General features: G+C 41.8%; 1 protein-coding gene across 5 annotated transcripts; it reads left to right on the top strand.

The window, feature by feature from the left end:
- Positions 1-99: 99 nt before the first annotated feature.
- On the top strand, positions 100-17,318 carry LOC109538776. 5 transcript variants are annotated; one of them, XM_019906159.2, is made up of 21 exons: positions 100-320; positions 3,098-3,257; positions 3,312-3,426; positions 3,480-3,601; positions 3,657-3,713; positions 3,770-4,014; positions 4,068-4,201; positions 4,257-4,453; positions 11,786-11,992; positions 12,052-12,203; positions 12,260-12,461; positions 12,519-12,727; positions 12,792-12,989; positions 13,040-13,192; positions 13,248-13,423; positions 13,477-13,758; positions 13,833-13,981; positions 14,050-14,149; positions 14,210-14,420; positions 14,484-14,633; positions 14,689-17,318. In XM_019906159.2, the coding sequence occupies exons 2-21, from the start codon at positions 3,107-3,109 to the stop codon at positions 14,824-14,826; spliced, it is 3,348 nt and encodes a 1,115-aa protein (XP_019761718.1). In that variant the 5' UTR covers positions 100-320; positions 3,098-3,106; the 3' UTR covers positions 14,827-17,318. The 5 variants fall into 5 exon arrangements, with proteins under 5 accessions (XP_019761718.1, XP_019761716.1, XP_019761719.1 ...); XM_019906157.2 differs by having other exon boundaries at positions 3,070-3,257; XM_019906160.2 differs by having other exon boundaries at positions 3,067-3,257; positions 13,477-13,752.
- The last annotated feature ends 1,392 nt before the right edge of the window (positions 17,319-18,710 follow it).

Genomic DNA, 18,710 nt, shown 5'->3' with positions numbered 1-18,710 from the left:
CGCTTTATCGAAAGCCTGAGCGGCGTCCACAAAACTCCCAATTCGTTGTCGCGGTGCCAAAAAATCCGACCACCGATCCGATCCAATAATGCGGTCCGTTTGCCAAAAGTCAGGTATTTTCGATCGAACATTTTCTCTTGTTACTGTTATTTTGTCGTTGGTGGCGAAAAATCCGCACGAAAAAAAAAGGCAATGAGTGTTGGTTCGGGTTAGGCGCGAAATAGTTCGGGAAAAGTGCGTGTATAAGAACGGCAGTGTTTTTCTAGTGCCAGCGCCTGGATTGGTCTTTGGAATTGGATTAGTGAAGCACTTTGGTTGAGGTGAGCCGCCTAGAACGGAGTTTTTAAGAGTTGAAAAAGTGCGCTTTTATGCGTCGTTTCGCGTTTGGACTGTTAAGGCTCCCAATGCGTTTAAAAAACAATTTAAGTGCTCCAAACAAGAATATTTTAGCCGAGGAAGATTTCGGCTACTTAAAGCCAAAGACTGGGAAAAGTGGGCTATTTGGAACGCAGCACCGTGCTTAAACACCCTATATGGAAAATGGCTGATTTAATTAAAAGATTCTGATGCCTCGCCGTTGTTAAAAAAAATCAAATTTATTATGTAAATTTTAAATTATTAAATCAAAAATTATATGAGGTGTTAATTTTTGAGAGTTCACGATTTCCAGCCCACGATTTTTTCCTTATTATTGACCCAAACACCTTAAAAATGCTCATTTGAGACCTTCTCACGTCGAAAGGAGTCGATTGAGCACAAAAAAATGCATGTGAAATTTTTTATTTTTGTCGAATTTTTCCAAGGGTGGGGATCGATTTAAAAAAATAAACAAACATTTTCTCAAAATGCCTTTAATTTTGCATCATTTTCCGCTCCCGGACGCGAGGAATGCATCGAACTAATTGAAAAACATGCTAGAATAATAGACATTTTAAGGGTTTTTTGAGAGTTTACGATTATTCGCCGACGATTTTTTCCTTATTAATAACCCAAACACTTTATAAATGCACATTTCTGACCTTCTCACATCGAGAGTTCACGATTTTCAGCCGACGATTTTTTCCTTATTATTGACCCAAAGACCTTAAAAATGCTCATTTCAGACCTTTTCACGTCGAAAAGAGTCGATTGAGCACAAAAAACACGGATGTGAATTTTTTTTAAGACTACCAAACCCAAACAAACCTAACCAAAACCAACCAAGACAAATGGAAACCTGTACAAGGCTAGCAAACTAACAAATCATATATTTAATGCGTATTATAAGCTATACCAGAATAGATTCTACACCACTAGAAAAAAATGCATGTAAAACCCCAGTTAGAAGCACCATTATTTCCTACGTACTCCAAAAGTTACTTTTGCAAATGTTATAAAATCTGCCTAATTAGATTTAATTTGAATGGTTTTTTCGGGAATAGCGTTTTTGATCAGGAGATGTTATTTTTATCAAGAACCGATCATTTGAGAGCTTTTTACTAAGAGCACTTTTTTAGCGTAGAAATCAATGGGCTTTCGAAAAATGCTCCCGATCCACTATTTGCTGCACTACCGCAGCAGTTAGGAGCAAAATAATCCCACACTCAAAAATTTCAGTAGTCTAGCACAATTACAAAAAAGCAACTGCAAAAAAGTTAAATCTTTAACACCCAGTATTTCGCTGAATGTGCGTTGTGATATTGGCACAAAGAATTTGCGCTATTTTTAAAGGCATCAGCATTACCACTGGAAAAGTATGCGGCTTAAACTTGGGCCATCCTGTACAGTGCGAAACGTGTTAATTTTAAACTTTGCTGTCACCAAAGGAATACTTTGGTGACATTACATGATACTGAGAGAGCGTCTACAGGGTGTCCCAGCAGAAATTGACGCAACGCAAAGATCACCAAACTTTCGAGTTTTCTCATTCAGGCAACCTCAAATGCGCTTCAACAAATTCGAGTGGTATTATCGACGCCCTGTATGTTTCAAATTTCCCGGAAAAACTTTTTTAGTTCTGCAATTCTATGCAGCAAATTTTTCCAAAGCCCATTGATTTCTACGTTGAAAAGGTGCTCTTAGTGAAAAGATCTTAAATGAGCGGTTTTTGACAAAAATAACATTTTCTGATTAAAAACGCAATTTCTGAAAAAACTCTTTCAAATTAATTCTAATTAGGCAGCTTTTATGTTTGCAAAAGTAACTTTTGGGGAACGTAGGAAATAATGGTGCTTCTAACTGGGGTTTTACATGCATTTTTTTCCAGTGGCGCAGAAGCTATTATCTATATGTAACTATTAAAATCTGGCCGTCCCAGTTTGGGCCACCCTATATAAATACGCATAAAATACATGATTTATTAGTTTGCTAGCCTTGTACAGGTTTCTATTCGTCTTGGTTGGTTTAGGTTAGGTTTGTTTGGGTTTGTTAGTCTTAAAAAAATGTTCACATGCGGGCTCAATCAACTATTTTCGACGTGAGAAGGTATTAAATATGCATTTTTAAGGTGTTTGGGTCAATAATAAGAAAAAAATCGTGAGCCAAAAATTGTGAACTCTCAAAAAACCCTTAAAATGTGCCAAAAATATATATTATTTCAGAACTGAAACTTTTTTTTGCAAAAGAAGTTTTTGCTTTCGTTCATGTAGAGCTTGGAAAAATTTTCGTCAAAAATCAAAATTTCACACGCATTTTTTGTGCTCAATCGACTCCTTTCGACGTGAGAAGGTCTGAAATGTGCATTTTTTAAGTGTTTGGGTCAATAATAACGAAAAAATCGTGGGCTAAAAATCGTAAACTCTCAACAATTTTTTTCCAAGTTTGAGTTTGAGCATATATCGCGAATATACTGGTCATGCCGTTTATAAATTCGAGACTTCTGTAGAACTCTAAATAGTTCTCAAAATATACAAAAAACGATCAGCGTGCATAGAGCTGCGTTCCAAAATATCAAACTTTGCGCAATTATTCAAAAAACTGGAATTGTTCACATTTTTTTCGCTTGCAAATCTCATGTAAAAACTCACCAAGTCATGAGCAAAAAAGTGCAATTGAAGAACAATAAACCTGACTTTTAGCCCTTTTTAGCAGACTTCAAGATACATTTTTTCAAACCCAGGAGCAAAAAATGAGCGAAATCGACCGATACGTCAACGAGGTGATCTGTTTGCAGCTCAGCAAACCCCGCAACTGGAAATGGGAGATTTCCACCTCTAAATCTTCCCCCCACATCGCCCTGCCCACCATCCAGCTCTTCAACTCCAAGGGAAAGCTTCTAGGTATTCCCCAGGCTTCCCCCAAACCTCACCATCAACTAATCCCTGATCTTGCAGTGGAAACTCTCGATAATGGAACCACCGAGCGGCAGAGCTGGAAGTCTGGACAGGCATCGTCGTTCCTGCAGCGCTCCAGAAGCGCCAACCTGGAAAGGAAACTCACCAACTGCAGGTAAGCGCCACCGGAAAGAGTCCAAGCTGCTCAACATGAGCTTTGAACGACAGATCGTCTGCACAGCCTCTACTCAAAGACATCCAGCGTTGCCGCAGTGACACTGCGGCCTTTAGGCCAAAATCCCCACCAGTGTTCCAGGTAAAGGTCCAGCGGCAGCCTGAAAAACCTCTAGGTTAGTACTAAACGACTACTCAAAGAAGGTTTTCTGGATAATGATGGTTTTGTAGACCCCCAGCAGGGGTTTGGGTTGAAAAAGTCGCGAAGCGACGTTCTGGATATCAAAGGTTGGTGCGTTTGGTACCGAAACAGGAACAGACACTAATGGAAAGTGTTTTTAAAGTAAAGCCCAAAGTGCAGGACAAGAAGCCATCCAGGCCGTACCATCGGCGATCCAGAAGCGACGATTTGTTGCGCAAAAGCCTGCGAAACTTCGATTTGGAGGCCAGCAGGAAGCGCGCTGAGAAGGACGGATACATGAACATTCTGAGCAAGGAGCGAGCTCAGAACCTGGACCCCAACAAGCGTCTGGATGCGCGTCTTGCCACTGCTGAGACCGTCGCCTGCCACAAGCCCAGCAACTTGGAGGTAAGCGCTCAGAGCTCAGAACAGCCCCAAACGTTCAAGAGTCGAATTTTCAGATCACAGAGCTGGCCCAGCCGAAAAAGTACGTTCTGAGGCAAAGCCGGGCAGGCATTTTAGTGCTCAGTGCTGAGAGCCTCAGAAAGGCCGATAGGCGTCGAGGCCCCGGGGACTTGCAAGGAAACTCTTCCAGGTATTCCGCAGCTCGGCTTTTGGAGGAAGGCGAACCTAATCTTTTATTCTTGTAGAGTTGAGCAGGGTCCGCGCAATTTGTTCCACTCAAAGAGCGACGTTTTTCCTTTCGAGCGCATCCTGCACGCTCCGTCCTCAGACAAGCGGAGTCGCCGCCTACTGGACGAGAACAACAACTGCACAGTGAAGGAGCCGGACAGTGAAAGTAGGGGCGGCCAGTGCAAGAGCGTCAACTTTTCCCATCTGGACAGCGGTAAGTCGGGCGGGCAGGCTGGAAAGGGCGGCCGAAAGTGCTCCGGAATAACGATTTGCCGCGTTCCAATCTGAAGCTTCCTGCAGCTCGAATCAGGCTCGAATAGGGCCTGCGACGCCGCACTTTCCACAGGAAAACTGTCGCCATCCTGCAGATGTTGCCAAGTCAAGCATTAATTCCCTGGTGTCTTCAATCACGGGGCTCAGACCTTTTAAAAAGGTCGACTTCCTTTTTAAACAGGAAACGAAAAAAATGCCGTTTTTGTCTCAGGCGTGTTTAAGCTGCCCGTATTGGTTTGAGTGCACATTGAAGGTTTTGTGGTTCACTTCCAAACTTCTTGGGGAGCTGAGCTGGCAACGCGGCGCTCTATCGGACCTCGCCTCTTTCGCCCTGCCTCGTTGCCCATTTTTCCTCCACAGTTTTCCCACTTGAGCCAAAAGAACCAAGTGTCTAATTTTTCCGAAAAATCGCGTAATTTCGGCAAGTTTCTGTGTGCTTTCTTTTGAAACCTCCTCCAAGTCCAAGAGCCGGTTTCTGCACCGAGATTTGCTAGGGTGAGTTTGATTTATTGCCTCCCACATTATTATTATTGTAAGGCCAATTCAAACTGCGGATTTTGAGGGCAAAATGTGCCCTCAAAGTCAAGCAGGCGTTTGTTTGGAGGTTCTTTTGTGGTCCCTTATTGGGACCAGCAGATATTAATTGAGCCCCTTTGAGCGTTTAATTTATTGGATTGTTTTGAGAGGATTTTTAAATATTTTTCAAAACTTTGCCCACGTGCTGGAAGCTGAATTTCCCACAAACTACTTAAACCAATTTTGGCTGATACCGTCTGGCAGTTTTCCAATTTTTCATCAACATTTAGGTGGCATTTGGTTTATTTTATCGATAAACCCTTGCGGCCTAATGGCGGCTAGCGTAAAACCGCCCCTAGTTAGCCACGAAATTTGGCCTCAAACTGCCAAACTGCCCGCAAATTTATTCAAAGAGCGAAAGAAGCTTGGTGAAAATGTCGAGATATTCTGCAAAAATTTGACGTGCACAATCCGAGAAAACCACTAAATAGCACGCAGTTGGAAAAGTGATTTTCGTTTGGCTCAAGCGGCGCAATTTGCAGTTGGAAAAGTTGATCCAACTCTGGGCTATCGATAACGTGTCAGGAAATTTAATGGAAAACTTTCCATGTGAAGGAAAGTTGCCAGGAAGGCTAATTAGAGCGTTTTATCGAAGAAAAGTTGCCCAAATCGTCAATTTTTCGAGCACCTAAACAGTCACTCAAAAGAGAATTTTTTGCTCTAATCCCCGTAAAAACCGCTTAGAATTACCGGCAAATTGGCATAAGTTTTCGCCGAATAAAAACCGGCCGGTTTATTCCCGAGCCGAAATGAAGTTGCTGTGATTGAAGGGTTTTGATGTGAAAAAAGGGGCCATAATAGAGCCATCAATCAGCATTTGTGGCTTGTCGATTTTCGCAATTTTTCATTGTCGGACACGATTCGGGCTTGTCTGCCATCTGTTACGAAAGTGGAATTTTCAAATTGCCTAATCCACGCCCGTTTTCCTGAAGAAATGCATTTGATTTTGCACTCCGCGGTCAGATCAAGTGAATGGTTTTTTGTAGTGAAAGTATGCGCCATTAATCGCGTTCGGTGCAATTTGCCTAAAATTAATTAATAATCGCCATTGTATAAGCAAATTAGTTTTCACATTTGCCTGAAAAGCATGTAAACTAAGTCAGTGAGACCATTGTTGTCCCCACTTTTTTACAAACTAATCAGGGTAATGAGATAAACGTTGCCAGACTTCGCCAATCGCAGCAAAGTCTTATAGAACAATGCCGGTAGCACCCTACTCACTTTGGTAGCACCAAATTTATTGGCCAATTAATCGAGGAAAAGTGCTCCGAAAAAATTAAAGCTTGAAGCGCAACAATTCACTTTTTACACTTAGAAGATTTGGCAAATTTTTGTTTCTGCAGCACCATTTCATGCTTGAAGCAAGTGCAGCTTCCACCTCAAAAACCGGCACTTTTTCGGAAAAACAATAAAGCACTAAAAGTCTCCTGATACGAATCTCTTCAAGCCCCGCATATTTTCGCTAAAAAAACCCCCAGAAGGTTTATGGAAAACGGCATTGATCCAACCACTCAAAACCCCCATCGTCCTGGACATGAAGAAGCACGAAACATTTGAAGAAAACCCTCGGCAACGTGGCCAATGGGTACCTTTTACCAGCAGAGAACCAAACGGTGACCCAGCCAACACAGCCCGTGGAATTTACTATTTAGATTCTTCAGAACGCCGCTCTTGAGTGCAGGTAGCCATTCTCGTTCAGTACCATATAAAGTGCTGGTTCTTTTATATATATTTTTTTAATTCGTCGCGCATGTAGACCCAGTCCAGTTGTTTTTGGCTGTTTTGTGAATAGTGTCCAGTAAAATGTGTCCCACTGATCTATCCCGAAAATCCCATGGTGGGTACCTTCAGACAATCGAACGAACACAATCGTTTTGTTGTTGTGTCTGGGCACAATAATTTCAAATGGCCTTTCTAAAATAGTGTCCATGGTCATGGGTCGGCCACTCGACAGGCCCAATTTGAAATCTATGGACTTTTATGTCCGAAATGTTTTAAGGGTGACTCACCACTTAAGGCCGTTTTCACCCTGACATTCGATGAATCACTTGCACTTCTGACTCGTGCCCAGTCACAACCCTGAGGGTTCCGTTCGATTGTATACAGAAACATTATCCCGTTGCAGTTTAACCCAGTGCAAAGTTGCATATCGTGAGCTGGATTAGTGGCCAAAAATGCTGGATATTCAATTCGGTAAGCTACATCTACCTAGTCAAAAGCCTTTGGCACATCACGAAATACGCACGCGAAAAATCGGCCGCTGTATTTAAATAATTTTTCATTGGTTATTTCAAAGCTCGTGATTGGCTCAAGGTCTTGAACAAATCGGGATTGAATTCGCACGGTTTCCATCAAGGTTTCGAGCCTGCGGTCCTAGTCATCTTCAGGTTTTTCGGTCTAGTTTGGAGCGATTCGGTCCAAGGCTGATTGTTGCAAATTTCGGCCAAATTTAACACTATATAAATATGAGTAATGTTGGTTTTCCGTTTTGCGGGTCCTGAGAAACGTGGCGGCAAATTACGGTGAGCCACTGAAATCAGAAAAAAATATTCGCTTTTCTTGCAAATAACCCAACCATTCGAAATTGGGCCACTCTGTACACATTAGGGACATTGAAATCGCATTCAAAACCAAAGCTTGACCACATCAGAGGACAAACAAATAATTAACAACATGTTATCTAATTAAAGTAAATTATAACTATCAGTCTTATCTTGCTCATGGTAGACGCAGTCAAAGGCTTTTGAACGGTCTAAGAGCGTCTTTCCATTCCGCGCAAAGAGTATTTTGTTTGGGAAAAACCTCGCTAAAAGAGCGCCTATTGAGGGCCATTCTCGGGCCTCTGGTGGGGAAATAAAACGAAAAAAAAAAAAAAATGGGAAAAAACAACACCGACTGAGGCTTTTATAGTGGTATCGATTTCAACTTGGGCATTTCCGTTGCGACCCAGAAACGATATTTACTTCGTGCAACTGCTACGGGCCTGATTCATTACAGTTGCAACGCGACGTTTCGGCCCGATATCGCGGCCATCCTCAGTGGAACCATTAAAGGGAGTAAATTGGCCAATTTAATGCAAGAACGGGGGAAAGTTTTCCAAGCGAGTGTCGATTAAATGTGGAAATTGATGGCAACTTTGGCCCATGTTCCATTAGCATGAATCTGGTGTTAGGATGGCGATTTTATGCATTCGATAAGCATTAACGGTCGATTTATTATTAAAATTTGCGTCGTCTGTCGACATTTTTACCGCATCGATTCGATTTCGGGTCCATTGTCTAGTTGGGGAACGGGAAGTTGGTCAAATTAGTTACTTTTCTTGTTGATCGCAACCGGAAATTTCATTAGGCCGGAACGAATTCGACCATATTTCGTCGTATTTAAACAATTTGGCAAACCCGACTGGAAGAAGTGTCACATAATCTTTTAGAGCGAAAAATAAACTTGATTTGCCTCCAGGATTTATGAAAATCTACTTACCAAATTTGAGCAACATCTGAGCACTCAACGATTTTTCTGAAGCTTCCGAACAAGGACGGAAAAGGCTGATTACTCAACTTATGTTTAAAAAATTACAACTCCCGACAGAGTGCGTATAAAAACCTGAAACTTCACCATAATGTTTACGAAACATTAGACTCCAAACTCACCCAACATGAGCAATATCTGTGTAGGAAGCTATTTTTTAGAAATTTCCAAATAAGAGCGGCCACCAGCGGCAAACTCAAACTTTGTTTGAAAAAATCGCAACTCCTCACGAACTTCCAATAAACAACTGGAATTCCTCTATAGAGTTTAGTAAGATTTGGGCTTCAAAATATTTAAATTTAAGCAACATCTGAGGGCTCTACAATTTTTCAGATGCCTCCAAACAAGAGCGGAAAATAACTGACTACTCAATCCTTGCCCAAAAAATTGCTACTCCTTACAAAATACCAACAAAAAACTGAAATTTCTTCATAGTGTAATATAAATATTAGGCCTCAAACTGACTAATTTTCACCGACATCTGAGTACTCAGCAATTTTTCAGAAGCCTTTAAACCAGAAAGCAATATGACGAATTATCGACCCTTTGTTTTAAAAATGAGAACTCCTTAAAATCTTTCAAAGAAAAACTGAAATTTCTTCAGACCATTAGATAACTATTAGGCCCGAAACTGATAAAATTTGAGTAACATCCGAGCACTCAACCATTTTTCCGAACCCTTCAAACAAGAGCGGGAAATAGTTGCTTTCTCAATGGATGTTTAAAAAACCACAACTCCTCAAAAACTTTATATGAAAAATTTAAACTTTACTACTCAACGTTAGCCAAACATCAAGTCCCAAACTGACCAAATTTAATCAATATCCAAGCGTTCAACCATTGTTCAGAAGCCCGCAAGCAAGAGCGGAAAATAGCTGATTATTGAAGTTTAGTTTAAAAAATCGGAACTCCTCAAAAAATTTTAATAAAAGATTCAAACTTTCACAGAGCGCATATTGATCATTAACTTCCAAACTGACCAAATTCGAGAAACATCCGAGCTTCATCAACAATTTTTCAGAAGCTTCCAAACAAAAGCCGAAAATAAGTGATTATTGAAACTTTGCTTAGAAAATCGCTACTCTTCACAAACTTTCAATAAAAACCTGAAGTTTCCATATAGTTTTTACGAAGCATTAGGCCCAAAACTGACCAAATTTGAGCAATATCCGAATCCGCAATAATTTTTGAGGTGATTTCAACTATAAGCGAGGAAAAGCTGATGTTTAAAAAAACCTTTGTTTAAAAAATCACAACTTCTCATAAACTTCCAAAGAGAAACTGAAAAGTATGTAGAGCATTAACTAAATACTAATTATCAATCTGACCAAATTTGGGAAAATCTGAGTACTAAACAATTTTTAGAAGTCTTTAAGCAAGAGCGGGACATGGCTGATCACTCATAATTTATATAAAAAATAGTAACTCCTTAAAAACTTCTACTGAAAAACTGAAATTTCTCTAGAGCGTTAACAAAGTATTAAGCTTGAAATTAACCGAATTTGAGAAACATCTACAGCACCCAACGATTTTCCAGAAGCCTCCTAACAAAAGCAAAAAGTAATTCATTTCCCGATCGCTGTTGAAAAAATCGCAACTCCCCAAAAACCATTAAGCCTCAAAGTGACCAAATTTGGTCAAAATCTGGGACTTCAAGATTTTTCAGAACTCTTTAAACAAGTGCGGAAAAAGGCTGTTTGCTCATAATTTACATGAAAAATAGCAACTCCTTACAAACTTCAAGTAAAAACCTGAAATTCCTGCAAAGCGCTCATTTAGCATTAGGCCCCAAACTGTCCAAATTTGGGAACGATTGCATTGGGCACTCGACGATTTTCCAGAAGCCTCCGAACAAAAGCGAAAAGTTATTAATTTCCCAATCGCTGTTTAAAAAATCGTAACTCTCTAAAAACTTCGAATGAAGAACTAAAACTTCTTCAAAACATTAATTAAACATTAAGCTTCAAACTGACCAAATTTGGCCAAAAGTAAAAACCAGAAGCTCCTGCAAAGCGCTCATTTAGCATTAGACCCCAAACTGACCATATTTGGGAATTAAAAAATCGCAACTCCCCGAAACCTTACAATGAAAAACTAAAAATTCTTCAAAACGTTAACTAAACATTCATCTTCAAACTGACCAAATTTGCCCAAAATCTGATGACTTACAAATTTTTCAGAAGTTTTTAAACAAGAGCGGAAAGAGACTGTTTGCTCATAATTTACCTGAAAAATGGTAACTCCTTACAAACTTCAAGTAAAAACCCGAAATTCCTGCAAAGCGCTCATTAAGCATTACGCTCCAAATTCACCAAATTTGGGAAGCATCCTGAAAACTCAACGATTTTCCAGAAGCCTCCGAACAAAAGCGAAAAGTTATTAATTTCCGAATCGCAACTTCCCAAAAACTTCGAATAAAAAACTAAAACTTTTTCAAAGCGTTAATTAAGCATTAAGCTTCAAACTGACCAATTTTGGCCGAAATCTGGGGACTTAAAGATTTTCAGAACTCTTTAAACAAGAGCGGAAAAAGGCTGTTTGCTCATAATTTACATAAAAAATTCGTAACTCATTAAAAGCTTTAAGTAAAAGAACGAAATTCCTACAAAGCGCTCATTAAGCATTAGGCCCCAAACTGACCAAATTTGGAAAACATCCTGAGCATTCAACGATTTTGCAGAAGCCTCCCTTTCCAAAGCCTTAACTAAACATTAAGCTTCAAACTGACTAAATTCGAGCAACATCGGAGATTTCAACGATTTTTCAGAAACATCCAAACCAGAGCGGGCAGTGCCTGATTATATATTCAAACTCTGTTTAAAAAATTACAACTCCTCGCAAACTGCCAATGAAAAATTGAAATTTCCACAGCCTGTTCACTGAACGCCTCAAACTGGTCGAATTCAATTCATCAACATCCAAGACCCAAGCGAGAAGGTGGCCAAAAATATTAAACACGCTATAAAATCCACTTGAGGCAAAAGTGACAAAATTCCGTCTCAAGTGCATTTCTTCACCGCCATCCACTCAACTTCGAACAGAGTCAGAGTTATAAATCCTAAAAAAAAAACAGGCGCCGTTTCTTACGCCATCTTGACCCTCTTAAGCGCGAAGAAAACCAGACTGACGTCACTTTAAAACTACAATATAAACCGTTGCTCTATTTCAGGCCATCTGATCCGCCCAAAACAATCGCCCAATCGGAGCTGCGACTTACTGCAGCTGGTGCGTCGCCTCTCCGCCTCCAAGCCCGATGAAGAGCCCGCATCCTCTAGGAAGATACTCAGCGAAAAGAGCGCAAACCGGAAGGAAAGTGGCCATGTGAGCCACGTAATGGGCGCGAACGTCAGCCGACACTCCACCAAAGGTCTTTCAGGTAAGAAGGTTTCCCGAGGGACGAAGAAAGGGCGGTTGCAAGTCAATGCATTGTTGCAGGACGACGCTCGCAGTCGAGCGGCAGTATTTGCAATGGAAAAGGGAGGCATCAGGGCGACGGAAGCGGCGGCAGCCTGCCCAGCTACTTAGACGATCCGGACTCCGCCAGCAGCCATCACTGTGAGGACGAAGAACAACCTCCACTAGATGAGGTACGTTGTGGTAGTCACTAGCGGGGCTTTGGCATTGATCGGGGGGCCCTTTGAAGAACCAACGGATTCCTCCATTGGGCGACGGCGCTCCTTTGCATTGGAAATTCTCCGACGCTCAAACCTCCCAGTGCCAGGATCAGGGCTACGGGTCGGAACGCTCCCCTGAGGAAGAATTTGCGCCGCCCCTGCCTGATCACGATCTAGATCAGTGCCATCATCATCTGGAGGCGCATTCCTGCTATCCCTTCATCACGCCAGGTAAGCCTACAGTCTCCTCCTCTCTCTCATCTGGGTAGTAAACCCTTCCCTTTGCAGAAAGCACGTTTACGGTAAAACTCAACAAGGGCTCAAGAGGATTGGGGCTGAGCGTAGCCGGTGGCATAGAAAGTGGCGGCTCCTGGCCGGGTTTGGTGCGCATCAAACGCCTCTTTCCCCATCAGCCTGCCTCCGCTTGCGGCCTGCTCAATGTCGGCGATCTCCTACTGGAAGCCAATGGGGTGCCTCTAACAGGCCTCAGCAACTACGTAAGGTTTTGCCAGTGTTGGAGTTGAGAGGGCTGATTAACCAGCTCTCTGCCGCTCTTTGCAGGAGGCCCTTGAAGTGCTCCGAACCGCCACCAATCAGGTGGAGCTGAAGGTGTGCCGGCCGCCCCCAGAAGTGCTCCACTGTGTCAGCCCCATTTCGGAAGTGCCGCCGCCTCCACCCATGCGTAGGGAGCCGCCCAACAGCCTAACCCTCTCTTCCAGCTACTACGGCACCAATCCGGAGGATGATTACTATCATGGGGTAGGACTAGTTGGATCAAAAAAGGCTCAACTAAGCTGGTTGGTTTTCAGGAGTTCGAGGTTGTCTTGACCAAGATTCGGGGCACTTTGGGGTTCACGTTGCGCAAGGAGGATGACAGCGCTTTGGGGCACTATGTGCGGGATTTGTTGCGAGAACCTGCCCTGACTGATGGCCGCTTGAAGGCTGGCGATCGAATCATTGCGGTAATTTTGCCGGAAATCTACGATGTCAAAATGGTTTCCTCATTTTGCTCATCAGGTGAACGATGTGGAGATATTTCCGATGAGCCACGAGCAGGCCGTTCAATATCTGCGGATATGCGGGGATAGAGTCAAATTGAGGCTCTACCGGGACTCGCCCCAAACCCCCGTGACCACTTTGAGCCCCACTGAAGGATCACCGCGCAGCTCCTTCTCCAAAAAAGCCAACTTGAGGTTGGGTCAGCCTTTTCTAGTGCCGAAAACTTGTGAACTCGCCTACTTTCCAGGCAAGAGGCCGTGGACATGTTGCATGATATTGCGGCGCGCAAGCTCCTTCCTTGCCACCAGCAAGTAGCGGCCCGCAGGTCTTTGTCGCCCACTTCTTCGCCTAGAAGGCTGCGCAGACAGCACTATCCTAGCGACGCCTCCCAAGACTCCGCCACCAGGTACATCATACCGGAGGAGCAGTTCCATGAGGGGATGGTCAAGTGCAAACTGTTTGACGAGGACTCTGTCAACTCGCTCTTCACCATTGATGATGAGGACTTGGACAGGCCGGCAAGGTACGAGTATGTATCCTTTCCAGCTATTTCCTGCTGAGTAGCCAGTCATTGGAATGAGTGGTGATTGGTTGAAATTCCAGGCCCAACACCCTGGATCTGTACAATCCGAATCAAACTCCAGTGGCGGCCCGAAAGCCCCGCTTCAACTTCTCACTCGCTCACAATGCCTACGAATTGAACAATCTGGATCCAGAGGTTCTGGACGCCCCCAACCTTGCCTACAACCTAGGTAGGACATTGCCCACAAATTCACCAAAGGCCAGTTTCGGCTGTTTATTAACCTGCGACTAATTACAGGCCCCGAAGAAGGCGCCGGTCCCGAGGGCGATCAAACCGATGGTTACCCGAAAGAACCCGCCAGCATGCCACATATTCCTTCAAATAAAGCCGCCTTTAGGTAAGCTATACGTTTGTCTAATGAAAATCCTTGAAGGTTTTTCAATGACATAAACTGTAGTTATAAGAACCCGGCTTACCAATCGGCGCATCCCCCTTGCATGGAGGCCTCAAAGGGAGGCCAACCCACTCAAAAAGAAGAGACTGACACGATTAAGCGGAAAAAAGGAATTCTGAAAAAAGACTCCAGTAGTTCTAGTAAGCATGCGGACAAACCCGAGATCAAGACTGAAAACGTCGAGAAAGTGGCCCCCATGAAGGACGAGTTTGAGGTGAGTTAAACCACTCCCCTTGTGAAGGCTAAAAAATCCAATTTTTTTGTATTCTCCCATCAGATACTTGCTATTGAACTGAACAGAGGCTGGAACAGCCGCCTAGGGTTCAGTCTTCAGGGAGCAGCCGGAGTCACTTACGTGAGCGCAGTTTATGCAGATTCAGTGGCGGCGAAAGATGGCCGAATAAGACCAGGAGATCGCATAATCAAAGTAAGTAGTTTTCATTTCAGAACCCCGGTTTTTATCCATACGAAACCTTTGTTAGGTGAATGATGAAGAGGTGGAACACATGAACACCAACGAGATAATCGACTTGTTGCGGATCGTTCGTGGCCCGGTTTGTATATTTGTAAAAAGGATCAGATCCAGCGAAGACTGTGACAAAAGCAATGCAGAGAATTGATTTTAGTAGTGATTAGATCAGTTTTTTAGTGTATGTTGTTCGTGTTATGTGAACGGTGGCAACAGCGGCATCCGACCATCTCACTTAGCTTAGGTAAAGTGCAATTTTCCATAACGGTTTCTCTTCCAATGCGGATGTGGAGGTTGTGGGTTGCTGCTATTCACATTTTTTCAATTTCAATTCATCGAGTTGTCGATCTAACAAAGGCCGGCCAGAGTAAGGAACAGTTTAAAAAACTGCTAAAACTTGGTCTAAAATAGCTTCGTTTCCTTGAAGTTGAGATTGAACCTCAGTCTGATATTTCGCCCACACACAGATCAAGTCTATGGATATTAATCAGGGAAAGTCATGGTGAATCAGAACTCATAAGAAACTCCAACCTATCAGAACTAATTTCGACTTTGGAGAATTGGTTTAAATCCCCGGTTATTTGCAACTCCCAAACTTGGGCTAATTAATGCAAGCCTGAATTTTCGCATAAGTGAAACTTATAAATACACTAACCATAGATAATCAAGAGTAATGAGTAAAAGCCATTTAAAAAAAATCCCGGACTTGAGTCGAAATTGCTCTCGCTTCGGCGTGTCCGCTCAAAAAACCGCAACATTTCTACACGTTTTGCTATGAAAATCCGCAACTTCCAAATTAAAGCATACAAATGCCGATATTTTAACCAGATTCCGTCGAGGCAACTCCCAAACTCCAGCAAATACCAGGCTTAAACTTTATCCACTCATAGGTGAAACTTCATTGTTCGGATCAGGTGAAAGCACCAGAGTAACAGGATTTAAAAAAAATATTTAAAGGCAAAGAAAGAAATTCCTTTGACTACAGCGTGTCTACAGGAAAAAATTTGTAACTTCCAAATCAGAGCAGAAAAACGGCTGCAATTTTTGGCTACATATAGATAAAACTTCAGAGCACTTCCCGAACAAAAATTAGAAGCATCAGAAATTTTTGCGATTTTTGAAAACCTCTTAAACTAACTCTTCGCATCTTTTAACATAAAAATTTGCAACTCCCAAACTGCAGCAATTACCAGCCTTAAACTTTATCCACATACAGGTGAAACATTGTTTTGATTATGTAAAAGCACCAGAGTAACAGGATTTTTTTTCATTTCAAAGACTATGAAAGTTATTGTTTTGACGTCGGTGTGTCTACAGGAAGAAATTCGCAACTTTCAAATCAAAGCCGACAATCGGCTGCAATTTTTGGCTACATATGGATAAAGCTTCAGAGCACCTCCTGAACAAAAATTTACAAAAAGTCATATAAAAAATGTTGCGACTTTTTGAAACCTCCCGAACTAACTCTTCGCATCTCCACATTAAAGACCAAGAAAGAAATTGCTTTAAACTCGGCGTGTCAACAGAAAAAAATCGCAACTTTCCAACTCAAGTACCTAGTTAAAAGCCTGAAAGTTTGGCGAAGCACTGAAAAACTCCCAGTGTGCTTGCCAAAGAAAACGTAGAACTAATCAGGATTTCTACTGATTTTCAAAAAAAATCCCTAAACCTGTGTAGGTTTTTAAACTCCTTATTTTGTTAAAGCACGAAATTTTGGCGCTGTTTCGAAGGAACCTTGGACTGAGCCCAGTTTAAGTGGAAATACAACCGTCAATTTTGGCTCATAAAACGCCGAATTTACTCTTAGCTGCCGCCTTTGGTTGATCAAACAGCTAGAAGTTATGTACAAAATACTCCTTTCGCTTAGAGTAAAACTGTATTCCTAGATAATAATGTACTTTTTTGAATAGTGTAAGATCAAAACGTTGTGATAATTTAAACTTTTCCTGCTCTTTGTATGTGATTGAATTGAAACTATTTTAAGAAAACGGTTTATTTGAATTGGATAAAACGGTTCCGTTTCACTGTTCTGCTCCGTTACACTATTATCGAATTAAACGTAGTAGGTGATAAAAACTATAAATTATATATACCAATCAAAAGTGGGTTAGAATTAGTCGAGAACAATTATTACTGTAAAATACGTTTAAGTTTTAAGAGAAATACTTGTATAGTCAAAGATGTTACGTAGATCTGCGATGTTAAATTCGATAAATTGTCTTCAAAGTCGGCTATTTAGATTTAGTACGAGTGATTTAATGGCCGACTCACTCAAGCAATTAGAGATCTATCGATTATAATACGGCACAACCAAAAAATCAAATTACATTCTAAATTTTTGCCTGAATAGACTAATATCGAGTGGTTATTTTATAAGAGAATAATATAATAAATTAGGGCAAATGAGAGTATAAAATTTTACTAAATTATGGGTGTTAATCTGGCCTCAGTCGAGTGCCACATCAACATCCATAATGCCCGATATGGGTTTTTCCAGTTCATTTTCTTTTGTTGTTTGTGCACGAAATCATAAACTATTTGTTCCTTGGCTTGGTTGTTTAGCTGAACGTTATGTTTTTGTTTCCCGAATTATTGAGCGAACCAAAGAGGCGAGAAAGATATATAAATACTTAATTCCATCAAGTAATTGCGTTTCATTACCACCAGCAAATATTCTTTTCGCTCAAATAAAATGTCAAGTGTCCAAATCCCCTAGTAGATTCCCATGTGGCCTCTTAAAGCGCGGAAAATGAGCCGTTCTGACGATGCCCAGAGCCAAACAGGCCCTAAACGTCTACCAAGCTGTCTCGACATATTCACGGTCAAAAGTGTGAGTTCGGCCAATTTTAAGTATGTGAAAACCCAATTTCACAACGGAAGTTGTGCGTCTGTGACCAACATTGAGGGTGGATCCAAGTTGAATCTGCAAAATAACGAACATCGCTATGAAAAAGTGTCGACGCCGATATCCTGCGAGCGAAATCCGCAGGATCAGCCCAAAGGTAACCATCAATGTAGCTGCAAAGTTTCGATAGCAATTCAACCAGCCATTATCTCTAGCAGGTGTGATTGTTTGCTGGCCGCCACGCAAAAAAGTCCATAACTGGGCCACATTGAAGCTGATCGTCTGGTTTGCGGCCCAAACCTTGTACTTCCTGTACATCACCGGCATCCTACCCAGTGGCAGCTCCATTCCTTTGAAAAGACCGCCTTGGAGCTTGAAGCAAAAGGCCAAGGTGCCCTTGAAAAAAGATTATGTTATCGAACCGGACTGGGAGTCAATCTAATAAAGCGCTTAAATCTTTGACTAATTCAATTGAGTTCACTCCAACGCGTTTGGGTTTCAGTTTGTTTAGTTGATCGTCATGAAGAAGCAAACGAACAATAAATCGCAGCTAAGCAACCAAACGGAGCAAGAAGTAGTGGAACGAGGGACGTTCTCCCGGTGGCTCAGCTCTGAGGAGGGTTTGGAGAACCTCAAACTCTTTGTCTTTATCAACACGCTGCTTTGCTTTGTGCTTGTGTGCTGGCCGCAGATGAAGCAAGCCATTAACGCCGCTTACTACATCTATTTGGACTTCACAACTTAATAAAACTTCGTTGGAGGATGTTCTCTTTATTACGCTGCTTGCTGTTCTTATGCTTTATGTGCTTCTACACTCTGGGGACACTCAAGATGATAGATGAATTCTTCCGAAGCAGATTTAACGAGTATTTAGTTGTGAACCAAAAGATTGCTAATGGAGTGAGTGAGCAACCTGAAGGTCCGGGCGAGTGCCTTTTAAGCAGCTATGCAATGGCTATAGTCCAATAGCGCTGCCCAGTAATTTGGGGCTGACTTTGTGTAGGTTTTTCAATATATTACCAAAGCTTTGTTATTTTTAGTGTTTCACTTACCTCTACTATTTGAACATATTTATTATCAGCTAAGTTTACAAATTTCCTACTGCTACTTATCTACGGGTTCTTAAATCTAACATCGTTGGAGTGTCTAACACTCCATGTAACTTAAGATATGTCATCATATATAACTTA

This window comes from Dendroctonus ponderosae, unplaced genomic scaffold, assembly GCF_020466585.1.
Source record: "Dendroctonus ponderosae isolate FM_Combo_2020 unplaced genomic scaffold, Dpon_F_20191213v2 Dpon_F_20191213_1, whole genome shotgun sequence".
NCBI lineage: Eukaryota > Metazoa > Arthropoda > Insecta > Coleoptera > Curculionidae > Dendroctonus > Dendroctonus ponderosae.
Note: the sequence above shows the minus strand (reverse complement) of the source record. Positions and strands in the feature narration are given on the sequence as shown.

What these genes read in the sequence shown, in the direction of transcription:
- LOC109538776 (XM_019906159.2), top strand. Translation starts at nt 3,107, where the DNA reads ATGAGCGAAATCGACCGATACGTCAACGAGGTGATCTGTTTGCAGCTC. An exon ending in TTGCAAGGAAACTCTTCCAG is followed by an intron (nt 4,202 to 4,256) that starts GTATTCCGCAGC and finishes TTATTCTTGTAG; the next exon opens with AGTTGAGCAGGGTCCGCGCA. An exon ending in GACAGGCCGGCAAGGTACGA is followed by an intron (nt 13,759 to 13,832) that starts GTATGTATCCTT and finishes TTGAAATTCCAG; the next exon opens with GCCCAACACCCTGGATCTGT.